Source organism: Carassius carassius, chromosome 18, assembly GCF_963082965.1.
Source record: "Carassius carassius chromosome 18, fCarCar2.1, whole genome shotgun sequence".
NCBI lineage: Eukaryota > Metazoa > Chordata > Actinopteri > Cypriniformes > Cyprinidae > Carassius > Carassius carassius.
Genome location: NC_081772.1, coordinates 17,174,761 through 17,193,790, shown reverse-complemented (window position 1 = coordinate 17,193,790; position 19,030 = coordinate 17,174,761). Strand labels below are relative to the sequence as shown.

The 19,030-nt window shown below is 38.0% G+C and overlaps 1 protein-coding gene across 1 annotated transcript in view; it reads right to left on the bottom strand.

Annotated features, from left to right (window-relative positions):
- Positions 1–11,904, bottom strand: part of LOC132092571 (sphingosine-1-phosphate phosphatase 1-like) — a 52,771-nt gene extending 40,867 nt beyond the window's left edge. The window contains exons 1-3 of the mRNA XM_059498854.1: positions 10,907–11,904; positions 7,369–7,458; positions 1,959–3,334 (exon numbers count right to left, since the gene is read on the bottom strand). Of these exons, the coding sequence (XP_059354837.1) occupies positions 2,783–3,334; positions 7,369–7,458; positions 10,907–11,620 (1,356 nt within the window). The 5' untranslated portion in view covers positions 11,621–11,904 and the 3' untranslated portion in view covers positions 1,959–2,782. The remainder of the gene's footprint in view (positions 1–1,958; positions 3,335–7,368; positions 7,459–10,906) is intronic.
- Positions 11,905–19,030: the final 7,126 nt, after the last annotated feature.

The following is a 19,030-nucleotide window of genomic DNA, read 5'->3' as shown; positions in this document are numbered from 1 at the left end:
CACGGAGAATATATTCTACGGTTCTCCTTGATGTACTTTGTATGTACAACCACAGGATGGCGATAGAGTATCTTAACTTTGTCCCTGCCGTTCTCAGTGAAGGTTCATTCTCAGTACGAGATAAACTGAGCACGGTTTGATAAAATACGAACTCAGTTCAACTTTCTAACTTGGTAGATGACAAATAAAATGATGATGATGCTTTTTTCAGGTCCTGTTTTAAAAGTATGAATATTCCACGGCGTCCTTAAAATTATTGTGAAGTCATAAAATAATAAAATGCATTAATTTTTTTTAGATTTGAGGGGGGGGGGGGTATCATGTAAAATAGTTTCAGAGCAAGCACGTCATGTCACACCACTAGACACTGATGTCACTGCTTTTATGTCCACCAAACCTGCCAACTCCCCAAAAATTTGATTGATGAATGTGGAAAAACAACCCATGGTGAAATACTGCAGTGCACAGAACCTAAATATGTGTATTGTACAATTAGCTATGATGTGGAAATTAGCAAGGTGCTCTAGCACTTACACGGTGGGTTAAAATCAATACATCATGCAGAAAGTAGACCTTTGTCCAAAGAGCTGACAAATTGAGAAATGAGTATGTGTGCTTCTGAACCTTCCTGGATCAAGAGATCTCAAGCACACACACTTACAATGATAAGGGGAGACACTGCAACATTTAGTTAGTAATAATCAAAAAGCCATTTTCACAAACATGCTGTAATACAAAATGTTCATATTGCTGTGATCACTTAGTAATGGATTTTTTAAAATAATAATAATAATAATACAAATATATATTAATGTCAGATGACAAGAACACAAAGACTGTGGTAATTTATACGTTTTTTTTTATTCACAGTAATAATAAGAGCAGAAAAATGGCAAGCACATTGCAGACGAGGAGCCATAGATTATAGATACAGTACATGTGTGAGTTTAGATGACCGTGAACAGCTCAAATCTCAGCTCAGGTAAAGTGCACAAGATTCATTCATAATGCATTTCCTTCCAGGAAACCCTAAAATATCATCCAGCCATCTGTGATATGATAACCACTTTTGCACAGTGCACTGTAAAATAAAACAGCTTATGATTCAGTTATGGTACATTTACTATTTGCAGAACTGATCACAATTGAATATAAGCACAACTGTTTCCTTTATTTATACTGGTGCACAGGTAAATCATTTCAGATAAATGTGTTAACATCAAAATATGTTAGAGAGAGAGAGAGAGAGAGAGAGAATGAAAGTCTTCAATTATATAACAAACAATGAGTTTTTGCAAATAAACATTACAGATGTGTGACAATATTTTCTGTTATTTCCACCATCAAAACAGTTTACAGAAAGACAGCTGTGGCGTCTTGTGCCTAGTTGAAGGATGAAGTTGCGCTGAAGGAATAAAGATGTAAGGCACTGAGGTTTCTGAGCAGTGAGCAATGACTGTATGTCAGAGATCTGGCTTCTATGACTGGCTTTACAACATTTCCTTGTGTAACTGAACACACTAACAAAATACACTGCTAGAACAAAGTACTAGTTCAATGACACACAACATATCAACTACCTAGGTTAATACTGATAATTTCTTAAAATCAGAAAATACATGTTGGATTTAGTTTGGCCATGTTATCATGCCCATAGTCATATTTAATTCGGACAAGCGGACAAAGCAAGTAAGTTCAGTCCTTCCATTAAATAAAGCCACACTGAATGTGTTCCTAGAGAAAGAGGATTTTAGTGGATCTCCTCCAAACTGCTGACAATACGGGACAACATGTATGTCTTAATGCAGTCAAATGAAGAGACATGCAGAACACCTGCAGCACAATCTGCACTCCACACCTCTGAATTTTAATATCTCAATTTAGCCTACTGTTACTAAAAGAGACAGTTCACTCAAAAAAAAAAAAAAAAAATCTGTCATTGATTTTTGGGTGAAGACATCTTGTCTTTTCCTAGCTTGGGTTTCAGAGCTACACATCTAATGGAAGTTCATGTATACAGCATTCATACTGACAGGAAGTTCCCTCCTCTCATGCTCTCAATGCATTACCGCTTATTGTGAGGAGTGAGCTCAACCGGTTTTTAGATAAGAACAACCTTCTACACCTCTCAGATTTTGGAGTGTCTTTCCTGAACCACTGAATGAACCATTAGAGCCACAGCACTGATCTGGAATAGACCCACAAGAGAAGAAACAAGCCCTAGGAAGAACACAAATTACAAATTGTTATTCGAATGAGCCCTTGTGAGAAAACCATGACAAGGATTCAAATAACTGACATGGGGGTTCACTCAGGTCAGTTTGCTTCAGAAGAATGAAAACAGATGGGAAGGGCCACAGACTGAGTCTGTACAGCGAGAAACAATCCTACGTATTGTTGAGCAAGATAAATGAACAAGGGTCCAGGATGGGTGGATGTCAGTCTGCTGAGGGAAAAACACTAAAGACAAATGCAGGAAACATTTGAAACCTTTTTAAGTATGGCTATAAACAGTCAGGAGCTTTGAACAGGTCCTATGAAGATCATGACATCAGGCGCACTCACTATCAAGCTGTCTGATTACCCACTGTTGGCAGCAAATGTGCCAAAAACCCTGTTCAAATGTTTCAAAACAAGCAAAATAAATTAGCATGGAAATGGAGCTGGTGAAATGATCGAAATCATGAACATCATATGTGTTTGCAACCAAAAGGCTTTTCCAAGTTTGTTTTAGTTTTGGATAAAAATCAAATAATAACAAGACCGGACAGAGGGATTTTCTTCAGGATAAGCCAAGGAAGCCGAAGAGAAGTGGCACCAGGAAAACGCAGCAGTAAGCCACTGTGCCGTAGACCATAAACCGGTATGCGAGTTCCAGGTGCGCGTGTTGTCTAGCCTTCCGCACATCATCCGAAGGCACGCCAAAGATCTTGCATGCCAGAGGGATTGCCACCACCTTCATGGCAGCCCTGACGGCAAGAAGCACGGCCACTCCTACCAGGAGCCGCATGATGGAACGTGTCAATAAAGCCCCATCGATCAGGGGCAGAGTGAGCGGAAGAGCTTCTTCAGGGGGATCTGGATGCAGACCCAGTTGGTGGTTCAGGCGGGATGCTAACGCTGCTCCGGCAGCTGTGGCCAAGGCTTGGGCCGTGTCACCACGGGAGGTGCTCCATGAGTCCAATGAGAAGGCCACCAAGCTGAAGCCAACATGCAGAAGCAGAACGATCAGAGGGGCGTAGCTGTGGGACAGGTAGAAGGTGTCGATGTCATGCAGCATGGGCTGAAGGACCGCCAGGATGAGCACACTGTAGAGGAAGCCTGTGATCACCTCCTGTGAAGATGAAGGAGCAAACTTATTAGATTTTATTATTAAAGGGATTCCCTCAAAATTAGAATTATGTCATCATTTAGTCACCTTCATGTAATTCCAAACCCATAAGACCATCGAAACACATATATATTATAGATATTAACAGATATTTTTAATGAAAACTTTTTTTAATTTTTAATTAGATTAAGATTAATTTTATGACAGATTTATTACCTTTTTGTATCTTTTAAGTTTTGGTTACCTGGACTTTCAAAGGAGGGAGAGAAGCTTCTCAGATTTCCTAAAATATCCTAATTTGTGTTTCATAGATCATAGATTGTGTGAACTATCCCTTTAATGATATTCTATTTTCCAGTAGTCCTTGGGTTAGTATGATTCAAATTAGGAACCATTAAGTTAAATATGTTAATATTGTTCACACATGGTGTATTTTTCAGACAAACTTCCTTATAAATTGTCATTGTTTATTCACTACAGGCCGGGCAAACACATGAAGGTTAGTGAAAACAGGTATTGGTTTGCATGAGAAAGGTGGCGTTCAAGCATCAGTGATCTGTAAAAACAGTGTATGAGTCATGATGGAAACAGGACTCCGTTGTGAAAAGAATTAACAAAAATATTCACCCCATAATGCAACATTGCAGTGCATTTATTAACTATACAGTGAGTCCACTAATTGAATGTCATGGTTGCCATAACATGTTGAAACAGACCTGAGAACAGGCTGGAAGAATATAGCATGTAGATCTAATGAAGAGGTATTATTTATGTAGGTTTTACACACACGTCAGTTAAAGTCTATTTTCATGGTATCTCTCCATTTTATGTGAGGTTTCACAGATTGCAGATGTCCAAAGTCTTTGCATCCAGCTCACTTTTTCTAACACTGCAGCCTTGACGAGCATTAGGATTTTGACGTTGTAATTTCTTTGCAAATAAATCTTTAAATCATTATATACCGAAAATTTTGACATCCGCCCTAGATCTTTGCATTACAGTTAAGCAGCAAAAAAATTTTTTTTGAGAATCATGTGACACTGCTGACTGGAGTAATTGCTGCTAAAAATTCAGCTTTGCTATTCAAGGTATAATTTTTATTTTTAAAATACATTAAAATAAAAAAACTATTATTTTAAACATTGATATAACTTTGCTGTATTTTTGAAATGCATGCAGACTTTGTGAGCATAAGAGACATAAATATCACCAACCCTAAATATTTTTAATGGTAGCGTAAAGTCTTTTAAATCACATCTTTTCAGTCCATACTGAACGATCTGGTCACAGTATGAGAAGACGTGGAAGATGTAGCAAGAGTCATATGGAGAACTTTATGTTACTTTTTGCCTCATATTAGATTGACAGCCTCAGTTTCCTTATGATACAGAGTGGCAAGGTTATTCTGCACAATGTCTTTCTTTTTTTCACAGAAGTAAGTGAGTGACAAGGCTCTGGAGAGGCGTGAGGCAGTAAATAATCTATTTGCCCCTTGTTGTCTGATCTGATGTGAGGCACATTCAAGGTTAACAAAATTAGAGACTATGGACACCTCAGGGAAACACTACAATCTGATTGCATGCATTTATATGAGAACCTTATGCAGTTATGTACTTTAAAATGGGTAAAAGGTCAAAAGACCCTGCAGAAGAAAAATGATGAGCCTTCCACACAGTCACGATGACAACTCTCTCTTTAGAGATTGAAGACACTTAGATCTGACAGATGTGTAGCTTGTTGGACCGGTCCATGTGCACTTTAAATATGCACGTGCATGCACTTTGCTCCATATACTGCAAATACAAAAGTCTCCGATTCTTTTCAGCACAGTGTCTCATTTACACGTTGCCACTGCAGTCCTGCTCTAGTCCTTCCTTCTATATATCAGTCTTTTTAACTGATAGGGTTAAATGGGTGCTGGAAAGACCTAAGCCATCCTTGAGACTTTTTTCGTAATCCTCTCTACCAAAGCACTCTGATCACAGCCGCTTCAGTCGACAATAAGGAGTTTTTGATCCTGGCTTGGTTGGATTTTCACTCATCTTGCCAACATTTTCACACAAATAAGAAATGTTTTAGCAAAATTGTCAATGGCAAAAAGTGTGTCCAAATTCACTTAAATTTACCCTTTTGTATTATTTTAACATAGACATAAAAAAGGGATAGTTTAATCTTCAATAGATAAATCTTATTGGTTCTCCCGTATTCAGGCAAACATATTTTTGAGCTTCCACAAGAACTGATGAGTTTAGTTCTTGTGCATCAAGTACAGTTGACCTTATCATTTTAATGAGCTCTATGCACCTTCTGAACTGTCAAAGTTCTGGTTCCATGGACTTTCAGTGGAAGAACAAAAATGTCTCAGGTTTCATTAAAAATATAATATTTGTATTTTGAAGATAATCAAAAGTATTATTGGTTTGGAATGACATAAGAGCAAGATGTCTTGCAAGCAAGATACTGTAAAAAGCGAGATATGATGTCTCTGCATGTGTACAACCATAGACCCTTTCTAAAATGTATTTAAAAAGCCATTAAGATTTGTGGATTAGCTGTGTTGTTCATCATAGTGCCAAATACTTAATAGACTTAATAGGCTATTTATTTTCAAACTTTTTTTTACATTTTAATCTGGACTACTACAAACCCTAGATATTGTTTGAAAGTGTTTTGATTCTTTATTGTTCATTCACACTTTACACTTTACATACCGATAGGTATCACTTTACAATAAGATCTCATTAGTTAACATTAGTTAATTCATTAGTTAACATGAACTGCCAATTAAAAATTCTTCTGAACATTCATTAATCTTAGGTATTCCAATATTTAATAACACGTTGTTAAAATTAAAAGTTGCAACTGTGTTATTTAATGAGCTAACATGAACTAAGGCTTGTATTTTTTTTTTTTAACAAAGATTAATAGTAAATGTAATTGTGAATGTTAATGCATTAACTAAGGTTAACTAATGAGATCTTATTGTAAAGTGATACATATCGGTCTTTATAGTTCCTTTGCACTTTCATCTATGTAAAACTTTTAACTTTATATATTTTTCTGTATTGCTTTATTGCAGTTTTTTTTGTTATAAGAAAAAAAGTTATTAAGCCTGTTATACTGTATTATGACCACTGTATAATACCGTATACTGTAATAAAAGCATTAGCAATTAATTGCAACATGAAAATTTGATACCGGCATATCCCTACCCAACACAGTGCACGATCTAGACTTCCGAAATCACTGGGTGTGCAGATTTCCACAAAAATGATTCAGCCACCTTCTCCGAGAGCACAGCATTAAAATAACAAGGTTCCCATCACCTAGGCAACTAGCATCTGCTTTCTAAATCTGTCCGTTCTCACCATCAGCATTTAAACAGATGAAGACACGCAGCCTTTAAAAAAAAATAATAATAAATAACAGGTGCAAGAAGTAATTTGTAATTGTTACTACATGTGCAACCTGTAGCACCGATGACTAACTCTCACCATGTCAATCATGATGACTAATGCAAAGCTTGCATTTCAAACTGTCTATCGGACTCAGTATGCTCTGCACATCAAAATGATCACCAATGGCTCATGAAAGCCCAGGGGAAGCAATTATCCAGTCAGAGAAAAAAAGTCAAGAGGAAAAGCATTGAAAACAAATGAGCATTTGAAGATCAGAAGATACTGAGTCAGCCGTGATGACTCACTGATTTGTTTCATTACTGACAGTAGAGGGTTGCAAAAGACTAAAGCAGCATATATTAAGCTTCTTTTTGAACTGACACCAAAACCTTAGTCACGAAGCAGCAAGAAAGTCCCTCAACTTAGAAACTTGTGGACAGAGCTGATTTAGTGGACAACTGAATGAGCCTAAACTGCAAAAAACATATTAATATTCTCTGAATAGTGGTAGTTCATCCAAAAATGAAAACTCTGTCATCATTTACTTGAACTCTGTTTGTTCCAAAACCTATATGATGATGATCCCTTAACTTAAGGCAATAAGAAATAATGATTAAATGTGATGAAAAGTTTACTCACCAGGACAGAGTGCATGCCCATATAAATCCTGCTGATGCACACGAGGACACTCCAGAACAGAGCGATGCTCAATCCAAACATGAATGGGTACTGTTAAACAAAGAAAAGAAAGACTTGAGGAATTCCAGTAAGGTAATTTCTTAAAACCAGGGTTATTAACTAAAACCAACACCATAAAAAAACTAAATTGGTAGTAAAATACATGTTAACTGAAATGTAAAATAATAATAATTTAACTATTTTATGTCAGCTAGTTGTATTTGTATTATTTAACTTGATGTACTAAAATAACTAACACCAAAATATAAATTTATAAAAACTATATATACACATATTGACAAAAAATAATGATAATAATATAAAAAAAAATAAAAAAAACATAATTTTACTACAAATTGAACTAAAAATTAAATGAAAACTAAATGTTTCTAAAATAACACTGGTTAAAACACATGATCTAAATTTCTACAGACTACAAAACTCTAAACATTGTACTTAAGAAATAGAATAATAAAAAATAAATTATCCCATTCAAATTTCAAACACAATGTACTGTTCAGTAGTTGTTGTAGATGTTTCTAGAGCAGCAAATCAGCATATTAGAATGATTTCTCAAGGATCACATGACACTGGAGACTGGAGTAATGATGCTGACAGTTCCTGATTTGTCATCACACAACTAAATTACATTTTAAATTGTAATATTTTTTTACAATATCACTGTTTCTACTATGTTTTTAAACACATAAATGCAACCTTGGTGAGCATAAGAGAAATTTTTTAATCTCCATCTCAGTAGTTTATGTATATCATAATCAAACCTTTATTCAAGTGGTATGCAATAATGTAGTGTTTCTTTACACAAAAGAGAAGGCTGAACTAACTGTTTAAAACAGGAATAAAAAAAGCATATTATATAACTGACAGTACCCATGATGATCAACCACTAATTAAGCAACAGTGTCAGGACAGAGTGGGCCAAAATACCTTACGAGTCCATCAAGGATCAAGACCACCAGGCACACTTTTAAGTTTATATATTTGATGAATTCCTGAACATACTCTAATACTTCAAAGACAGACCAAGTGCAGTACAAGAGACGTGGATCGAAGTAGCTGCTGGTCCGCAGAAATGCCACTGGATTTCTCATCATTCAGACAACACATCTACTCGTTTTTGGCATTCAGCTAAACTTTCCTTCTGTGCTCATACATTTATTTCCTCCAGTAGTCTGGGCAATATACCAGCACCTCCCACAATCCCATCAACATTGACTACTCTGTGTGTACATTAACATTTGAGCTGACTTGACCTCACTGGATCTCCAGCAACTTCTAAAATAAACGCAATTTAAAATTGAATGCAAATTTTCAGTTTCCTTGAGAAAAAAAAAGGTACATTTCATACATCTAGGCTTGTTTGAATAAATAATCTGCAGAAAATCAACAGACCAGAGCAATGGTGAAAGAAGAGGAAACAGGTTTGAGGCTATTGTTCCTAGTTTCCTGCTAAATATAAGCGGATATGAAAGCAAGAAAATAAACTATAGGGACTTTGTGTTTTGTGCTCAAACAGCTGGATAAGACTTTCAGTCTTCAGTATGTACACAGCACATTATCAGTCAGTTTCTGCTGACATCAGAAAACTGCTGGGGAAAAAATTAATAAGAAGTGCACCATGAGAATCTGTCAAAAGCAAAAGACCAAGAAAAGCTTCTACAGAACTATCAGATTGTGATATATAATAGCTGTTTCAAAAATAATTATAGTACAACCTCTTCTGACTATATGCTAATTGTTAAATTAATGACTCTGACACCAACAAGCATATGATTCCGTTAACCCAGCAGAGAAATCCATATTTATGAATTATATAGTGCACTGCACAAACCTTTAGTGGTTAAGTAAGAAAAAAATCTTGCATATTTTGCAAAAAAAAAAATTATGTCCTGTCTGGAAATGCATTCACTGGGAACACTGATTTCCAGATGAGCTTGTTCTACAATAATATAGAAAAGTAACAGTTTAAAATGGATGCAACAGACTAAGGACAGACGACTTTTGAGATCTGAAAATCAATATTTGAGCACCAGTGGATAAACATCCCTTTGAAAGAAGGACAATCATTCTAGCATGTCACCACTGAACAGGATGAACTACACAGAGCACTGGCAAATTAACTGAGTGTAGAAACTAAAATCCCTTTTCCCATCAAGAGAAAATGCTTATTTTAGTTCTGTTTGATGCTGCAAGTCCTAGTGATCATTAAAGTAAGTTTTGAGAAAAAAGCATAAAGAATAAGCCTCAAATATTATGCTTGATTAAATGAGACGCATACAGGTACACAGTGCTTGATGGAGAAAGACTAAGGTGCCCACAAATGGTTTTAATAGCTAAATGAACTAATATGTATGTGGAGTATATGTGGAGTATGTATTCATGTATTCATATAAAGAAAACAAAACCTTTACATTCATGCCCATTAAATGTTAAGGGTGGCTGTGGTCAATGAGATCTGCTGGCACAACTTTATTAACTAATTAACACACAACTTAATTAGTTAAACATTAGTGCATTTTGACGCATTTCAGTCATTCTTCAATAACAGTTTGAAAATGAATTTGCTTTAGATAAACGTCAAAGTAAACATTGAAATCTCCAAAGGCTGGGCATCTGGATATTATTAGCTTACGTGTGCATAATAAACAAAATGCTTGCTAAAGGCAGATGGTTTTGATAATGAGGACAGATGCTTAGAATGAATAACTTTTATCTTTTTCTACAGTACAAGCACTTATTTTTATTATTAGTTTGTGAAATTAAGTAAAGTATAGATAGTATCATTTTCCAGTACTACTAACAATTAGGTAAATCACTGGCACTGCTTCTTTTGCTACTACTGTCCCAATAGTGACAATTACTTATTTAATTGTTACTGGTAACAAATTGCACGTTTGCTGGTGTTGTATAATAGCAAACTGCCATTCTACGGGAATCTGTAGTTTAGTTATCATGTATGTATTAGAATTTTTGCCGTTATATTTCAACACCCTTGCATCCAATATCCTACTAGCATTTCTCATGTCATTACAATTACTTTAGATGTCATATGTAAAGACTAGTCAGAATGGCTACTTCAAGTTTTTATTAAATCATACTAGATTTTTATAAAGATTACATTTTACCTAGTTAACTATATACTAGTTTCTAATAAACTGTCTATTCAGTTGCCACTAGAAAAACTTGAACAGATCTTGGTAAGGACTGGAATAGTTACTAGTAAGCTAAAAAATAAGTTGAGGAATTAGTACTCGTTTTTAACAACGTGAGTGCTGATGGCTGATTGAAAATATACTTATCACTCTAGGAATAAGTGCTAATGCATAACTAGTAATATAAACATACATGTTAGTTAGTAAAGAAAAAAAACTTAAAATAGATTGTCATGAACAGACCAAAGGGTTTCTGTCAAATGCCTCACGTGGGGACGGTTATCGATTGGTTTTGTGTGTGGAAACAGCGCAAGAGTGCAGTATACCTGCCACCGGCTGCACGTGAGCAGGAACAGACAGAAGGGCAGCGCGGTGCCGGACATGGCGTGTGTGGAGGGCATGCTGTACTCCGTGTTGTAGAACACCTCCACTTTGACCACAGGAGGAGAGGCGGGACGGGTCCAGCGGACCAGATCTTTGGTGGACTGGCCGAGGAACAGCACCCAGGCCCACACCACGATCAGCTGCCGGCTCACATAAGGGTCGACGTTCCACATCAAGAAGGGGAAGAACACGATGAAGAACATCTCGTTGCCCAGCTCGGTGCCGATGGTAAAGAGATAGAAGAGAAACTTGTTCTCGATGATGAACTCCTGGCCAACATCACCAGTCAATGAGTTCCTGCGTAAAGGCTTCACTGTCCCTTTGGAGTCCCTCTCTGTGTCTCGCTCCGACGGTCCGTTGAGAAAAGCAGCGGAACCCTCGTCCTGTTCAACATTTCCAGCAGCATTTAAACTTTTTCTCAGCCTTTGGCCCGTTAGTCCGTGTGCTGGATCCCCAACACTAGCCGCGCGGTCTCCCTGACATTGCCCCACGCAAGCACCGTTGACCCCGGGCTCCTCGTCACTCTCGCCAGCCTCGGCTGGTTTTTTAGAAAATGTCCCGCGGACGCCGCAGAGCTGCTGGAATCTGGCGACATGGCAGGGATCCTGTAGGTATCGACAAAGGCAAACGAATCTGTGGAGCGCGTTGCTTGCCATGGTTAAAAGCGAAAGGGCTTTAATACTGACTCGATATCCCACGCGCTGCTCGTGAGATGCTGTAAACACAAGCGCGTGCAAAACTGCACTAAACAATGGCAGATTATAATGTGCGCCGCATAGCTGTACTATCCCCGAGTCTTCAAACCAAGAGACAGTGGTAAAATAGAGTGGCTATTTCACTGGGAGCTAGGATATACCCGTTATTTAGCAGGGTGGGCGACAAATACGTAATTTAAGGAGGAGGGGACGCGCACTAGCAGTGACGCACAGTAGGTATCGCCCGGTCTTTCTCAATCATGGTCCGCTGGCAATACTTATTCACTAATAAAATTAAATGACTATAGCATGAAACAGGAGGATCTGAAATGGGCGGTGCGTTACACTTGATCAAGAATGATGATTTCTTATAATAAATCTTACTTATTTTTTCAGTGTGCATATTAAAGTAAATGACTAACAACGTTTTCCGATGTCATTTTTAAGTAAATTATTGTACAGGACGCATCCGAAGCAGCTCATCCCATTTCACGTGGTACCTGTTACTTTTTTCCGCGCTAAGCAGGTTTCACCAATCAGTCGTTTAGGCTACTAGATGAGAATTCTTAAAAATCATCTCATAGGAATTGCTGAAGATAACACAAATGTCTCCGAGATTAAACGTCACGTCATTTGAATGCGGCCCAGTTGAGTTTTCAGCTTTGTAAGCAGTCGAGCGCCTCCTAAAGGAAAACTAGATATTTTAGTAATTATTGTAAAAATATTAATTTTAAAAACGTGCAAGTAACTTTTGAACTGATTACAGAAACTGATTAATAAACAGAAAAATGAATGTAGCATAAAAATGACGTCAACCTTATAGTTAATAAGTAGATCGGTTCGTTTGTCTCATAAAATAACTCATTATGACAACGTAGAAAACGTTTTTTTTTTAAATATATATATATAGATCTATATATATATATATATATAGATCTATATATATATATATAGATCTATATATATATAATTTTTATTATTGCTTAATAACGTGTGCAACACGTTTACTTGGCTCATGAAATGCCTCATTATGACAATTTATAAAACAAAAAAAGGGTCAGGAAAATGTGAACAAAAACAATAGGTGAATCTGATCAGGTTACATTTCTGTTAATTCTAGCCAACTGCAAATTTGTGAAAAGTTCTAACTAAAAATATATTAATATGCAGAATTCGTCTCTTAGTTATAACATTTCTTGTAGACAGGTTGTCTATGTCATGGATAGGATGGCATTTATACAACTTAATATCATGGTTTTAGACGGACTTGACAAAGCCCACATAGAGGAGCACACTGAGGGACACACAGGGATATTTGTGGCGGATGAAAGGGGTTCCCCAAACTGAAGGATTTAAATTACCCTATGGGGCTATCATACTGTAGGTTATGTCATACTTGTGGCTGTTGTCTAAGAGTGTTGTCGAAGCTTTTATACAGGTGCATCTCAATGAATTAGAATGTCATGCAAAAGCTCATTTATTTGAGTAATTCAACTCAAATTGTGAAACTCGTGTATTAAATACTGAAATAAATGAACTTTTCCACGACATTCTAATTTACTGAGATGCACCTGTATATTAAAAAAGGGAACCAACGTTGTAAACACTTCTCCACTAGAGGGAGACTTTGCATGGCTTTTCATTTTCTATTGGCCTTAATCATACTTTTATTAAAAAAAACTTTTTTTAAATGATTTGGCCAAAGCAATGTAATACCACTAATGCTTTCTGAAAACATAAAACCTTAACCTACATTTGGTGATTTTCTTGACCTAAACATCTATGCTAAACATCTATGCATTCTCTATATGAAAAACGTAACAGGTTAGGCAAAGCAAAAAATTATAAGTAGGATCAAGCTAGAAATGCAACAGGAGGATGTATCTAATTGTATTATTTATTTTTGTCCAAACCAAAATATAACTAATGCTTTAATATTCAAACATTCATATTATTAAATAAAGCACTGTGGATTAGATTATGCAATGTCATCTGACATGACTCCTATAGCTGAATAATTTTATCACTTGAATCTTCTCTGGTTTTTACTTTTTACTGAAAGGGAAAAATAAACGTATACATTATATACAGTGATAATAATTAGGTAAAATTACAAATTCACTATATGAAATATACCAAAGAAATGTTTTGGTTAATGAAACCACTTACACACAGTCTTGTCTTCCTTCATTACACTCAGAAGCCATTCCTGTGTTGGTTCTGGCTCACCTTTTTCAGACAAAAGTGAAAAGAAATATCACACCAGCACTAACTTCTGACCTATGATTTAAACTACCATTGTTCTTAAAAATTATTTTACATCTAAACGATGGGTTTGGGCAATTCTGACCTGGTTTGCCAAAGTTTTGCCAGGTTCTGGTCCTGAGAAATGGGGACCAGGAAAAAAATTCTGAGTAAAAAGACCAAACTGTGAGATACAAATTCAGAGTTTAGAGAAAAAGGTCAGAATTGTGAGATAAAAAGTCAAAATTTGATTGTTTCCATCCTGTGGTGGAAAAAAAGGTTTCATACTTTACTATGGAAAGTTCCTGGTGGGGTTTAACGCACCTCAGATTTCTGAGTGGCTTCCTCCTATGAGTTGTTTTTTTCCTTTGCAGCCCGAGTACAAATGTAATAATGAATAATGCACACTAGTAAATCAAAGTTATACAAACTGAAAAGAGCTTAAAAATAAAGAAAGAAAAAAAACTAGTCAGTGCATATTATTAAAGTTCACCAGCTCACTGCAATTTTGTCCTGCCACTTTTGGTACTCAAAAGCACATTTCTGAACCAAACATGTCAGGTTAAGCAGCATCACTCCAGATTGCATTTGCACTGACAATTTCTTAAGGCATAATGACCATGGCACATTTCCAATCTCCTGTGTATCAAAAATACTTATATCATTTATTATTTTCAAATGATGTGTAAAGAAATTTATGCTGTTTTAAAATAGGCAATACATTTCACAATAAAAACATTTTGCTACTAAATACTCACTTCTAGCATTTCAGTGGAAGCAAGTTCGGCCACTCTGTCCTTGCGGTCCCGAAACTCTTCATTTACATCATTCAGAACGTTTGCTCGCTTCAAAGGTTAGCTGCAAGTCAGTCACATCAGGAGCCTTTTAGATGCTTTATTGACCTTCACCCCAAAACACATTAGCAGAGGTAGGAGATGCTGAATTTTTATTTTTGGGTGAACTGTCCCTGTATCTCAGACAAAGCGATTATATGACAGTCTGGGTTTCTGTGAAAAATAAGATGAGTAAATGACACTTTTCATTGCTCCCTGTTGTCAGTAGGGATACAAAAGTCACTTCTTTAAAATTTGGGGTAGTAGTAACAGGGATCATAGGCAATTCACAAGTGATATTATCACTACTTTTGTTATTAATAAACATTTTTATTATAAATATTTATATATTTTATTATAAACTCTTTTTACTATAAATGCACTATAATTAAATACAATATTTGAACATCCAAGCAAATGGAAGGATTGTATAAAAAGAATACAAATCGGAAACTATATTCAACATTTACATTTACATTTAATCATTTAGCAGACGCTTTTATCCAAAGCGATTTACAAATGAGAACAATAGAAGCAGTCAGGTCAACAAGAGAACAACAACAGTTTACAAGTGCCATGACAAGTCTCAGTTAGTCTAGTATAGAACGCATAGGCAGGGTTTTTTTTTTTTTTTATAAAATGAAAAGACAAGTAAAGGAAAAGTGCTAGTGTTAGTTGGTTAAGTGCAGGCGAAAAAGATGAGTCTTTAGATGTTTCTTGAAAATGAGTAAAGACTCAGCTGTACGAATTGAGATTGGGAGGTCATTCCACCAGCTAGGCACAGTCCAGGAAAAGGTCTGTGAGAGTGATTTTGAACTTCTTTGGGATGGCACCACAAGGCGTCGTTCACTTGCAGAGCGCAAACTTCTGGAGGGCACATAAGATTTAACCAATGAGTTTAGGTAAGTTGGTGCCGTGCCAGTGGTCGTCTTGTAGGCTAGCATCAGTACCTTGAATTTGATGCGAGCAGCTACTGGTAGCCAGTGTAACCTGATGAGGAGAGGAGTAACGTGAGCTTTTTTGGCTCATTGAAGACAACCCTCGCTGCTGCATTCTGGATCAATTGCAGAGGCTTGACAGTACATGCAGGAAGGCCCGCCAGGAGAGCATTACAATAGTCCAGTCTGGAGAGAACAAGAGCTTGGACAAGAAGTTGGGTGGCTTGCTCTGACAGGAAGGGTCTAATCTTCCTAATGTTGTATAAGGCAAACCTGCAGGACCGGGTAGTTGTAGCAATGTGGTCTGTGAAGCTTAACTGATGATCCATCACAACTCCTAGGTTTCTAGCGGTCCTCGAAGGAGTAATGGTTGATGAGGCCAGCTGTATAGAGAAGTTGTGATGAAGCAATGGGTTAACTGGAATCACCAGGAGTTCTGTCTTCGTAAGGTTAAGCTGAAGGTGATGGTCATTCATCCAGCTAGAAATGTCACTCAGACAGGCTGAAATGCGAGCAGCTACCGTTGGGTCATCTGGTTGGAATGAGAAGTAGAGCTGGGTGTCATCAGCGTAGCAGTGATAAGAAAAGCCATGCTTCTGAATGACAGATCCTAATGATGTCATGTAAATGGAGAAGAGAAGTGGTCCAAGTACTGAGCCTTGAGGAACCCCAATAGCAAGGTGGTGTGACTTTGAAACATCACCCCTCCAAGACACAATGAAGGATCTGTCAGAGAGGTAGGACTTAACCCACAGGAGTGCTGTTCCAGAGATGCCCATCTTTCTGAGGGTGGACAGGAGAATCTGGTGATTAACAGTGTCAAAAGCAGCAGAAAGGTCCAGTAAGATGAGTACCGAGGATTTTGAAGCTGCTCTTGCTAGTCGCAGGGCTTCAGTAACCGAGAGCAGAGAAGTCTCAGTTGAGTGGCCACTTTTGAAGCCAGATTGGTTGCTGTGCAGGAGGTTGTTCTGTACAAGGAACATAGAAAACTGGTTGAACACAGCTCGCTCAAGTGTCTTTGCAATGAATGGAAGAAGGGATACCGGTCTGTAGTTTTCAAGAAGCGCTGGATTTAGAGATGGTTTCTTGAGCAGTGGGCTTACCCGAGCCTGCTTGAATGCTGAGGGAAATGTTCCAGAGTGAAGAGAGGAGTTGATAACGTGAGTAAGCGAAGGTATGACTGAAGAAGAGATCGCTTGAAGGAGGTGAGTGGGGATCGGATCAAGTGGACAAGTAGTAGGATGATTGGACAGGAGAAGTTTGGAGACGTCCATTTCTGAGAGTGGGGAGAAGGAGGAGAAAGAGTGTGCGTCGGTCATTGTGAAGTTGTCCTCAGTCTGCGGTGTGGAGAATTGGTCACTGATGGATCTAGTCTTATTTGTGAAGAAAACTGCAAAGTCGTCCGCTGTAAGAGTCGATGGAGGAGGTGGTGGCGGCGGATTAAGAAGAGAAGGTCTTGAAGAGTGTCCGAGCGTCACAACAGCTGTTCATTTTGTTGTGGTAGTAGGATGTTTTAGCCGTGAAGACATTTGCAGAGAAGGAAAAGAGGAGAGACTGATACACACTGAGGTCTGTAGAGTTTCTTGATTTCTGCCATTTCCTCTCTGCAGCCCTGAGTTTAGAGCGATGTTCACGGAGAACCTCGGACAGACAGGGGCAGATGGGGCGGTGCGTGCTGGTCTAGACAACAGTGGGCAAAAGTTGTCCAAGCAAGATGTTAAAGTGGAGCAAAGAGTGTCCGTAGTGCCGAGATGGAGAGAGGGAGCGTAGGTTCCGTCGAAAGGTGACCTGCGTTGGAGTGTGAGGCACTTCAGGAGTAAGTGCTAGGTTAGCAGTAATGAGGAAGTGGTCTGAGGTGTGCAGTGGAGCAACTGAAGAGTTGTCCACAGAGCAACAGCGCGTGTAGATGAGGTCCAGTTGGTTGCCTGATTTGTGAGTCGCTGTAGTAGACACTAGCTTGAGATCAAATGAGGCGAGCAGAGTTTTGAAGTCAGCAGCCTGGGGTTTATCTAGGTGGATGTTGAAGTCACCAAGCAGTACCATCTTCAGGAAAGTTTGATAGCAGCACATCCAACTCCTCCAAGAAGTTTGCCAATTGACCTGGGGGACGATAAATGACCACAAAGTGGATTTTTACAGGGTGGGTTACAGTAATGGCATGTGATTCAAATGAACCAGTACCTGTAGGTGATGGCTGAAGATCAAATTTCCATTCTTTTGATATAAGGAGACCCGTACCTCCACCCCTCCCAGTGGTACGAGGAGTGTGGGAACAAGTGAAATTAGTGGAGAGGGCTGCAGGGGTGGCAGTATCTTCAGGTTTGATCCAAGTCTCTGTCATTGCCATGAGGTTGAGACCGGAATGAGTAGCAATAGAAGAAATGAAGTCTGCTTTGTTAACTGCAGACTGACAGTTCCAGAGACCAACTGGAATAGAGAGCGTAGTAGTAGAGGTCAGAGGGACAGGCCATAGGTTTGTCAGACAGGCCTTCCTGCGACGTACATAGCGTGCTCTCCGAGTGTTAGTAGTGATAGTAGAGATCTGAAAGCACATAGTGACTACAAGTGTAAGAGATATTTGAGAACAAGGTATACAAAAAGTAAAGAAAGAGGAGAAAAGCAATACTCAAGTGCCCTGTCGGTGTCCTTGCTCGGTGGAGTCGCGCAGTTATTCAATATTTAAACATACCCAAGTAGTAATACGATTTAAGACTCTAAAGAAGATATGATTGTTAGATGGATGTGGTTTCCATAACAAGGATTTTTGATCATAAATTGTTGAAAAATAATCGCAGTCTATAATTAATATGGGATGTAGGGATGGGATGGGCAATTTCACAGCCACCTGATTAACAAAACAAAGAATAAACTACTAACACGCACAGCGGTGAATTCATTCAAGTCCTGAATCCTGAACAGAAGCTTTGTGCATTTAAATACCAAGCAGGAATTTAAAAACATGTAAAGCATTTTTGGTCTGTATGAGTTTAAACAGGCCAAGTTCTATAAATACTGAGCATAAGATGCATTAAAACGACTTTAAAAAAAAAAAAAGCAACACTATGTAGCCTAACTTTTCTGTGTTCAACATTTGCAAAATGCACTGAACAGGCAACAGCTCCATCTGCTGTGGAGTTTGCCACAGAGTCAGTGTTGTTATCTGGTGTGAGACTCACTGCAGTCAGTGTTGATAACAACAGTCTGTTCTGGGGTTCACTGCAGAGTCAATATTGCTGTCTGCTTCCAGACTCACTGCAGAGTTGATGTTGATAACTGTGGGACTCACTGCAGGTTCAGTGTTGATAACTATTTGACTCACTGCACAGCAGATCAGACACATCTTAAAAAGGAGAAGA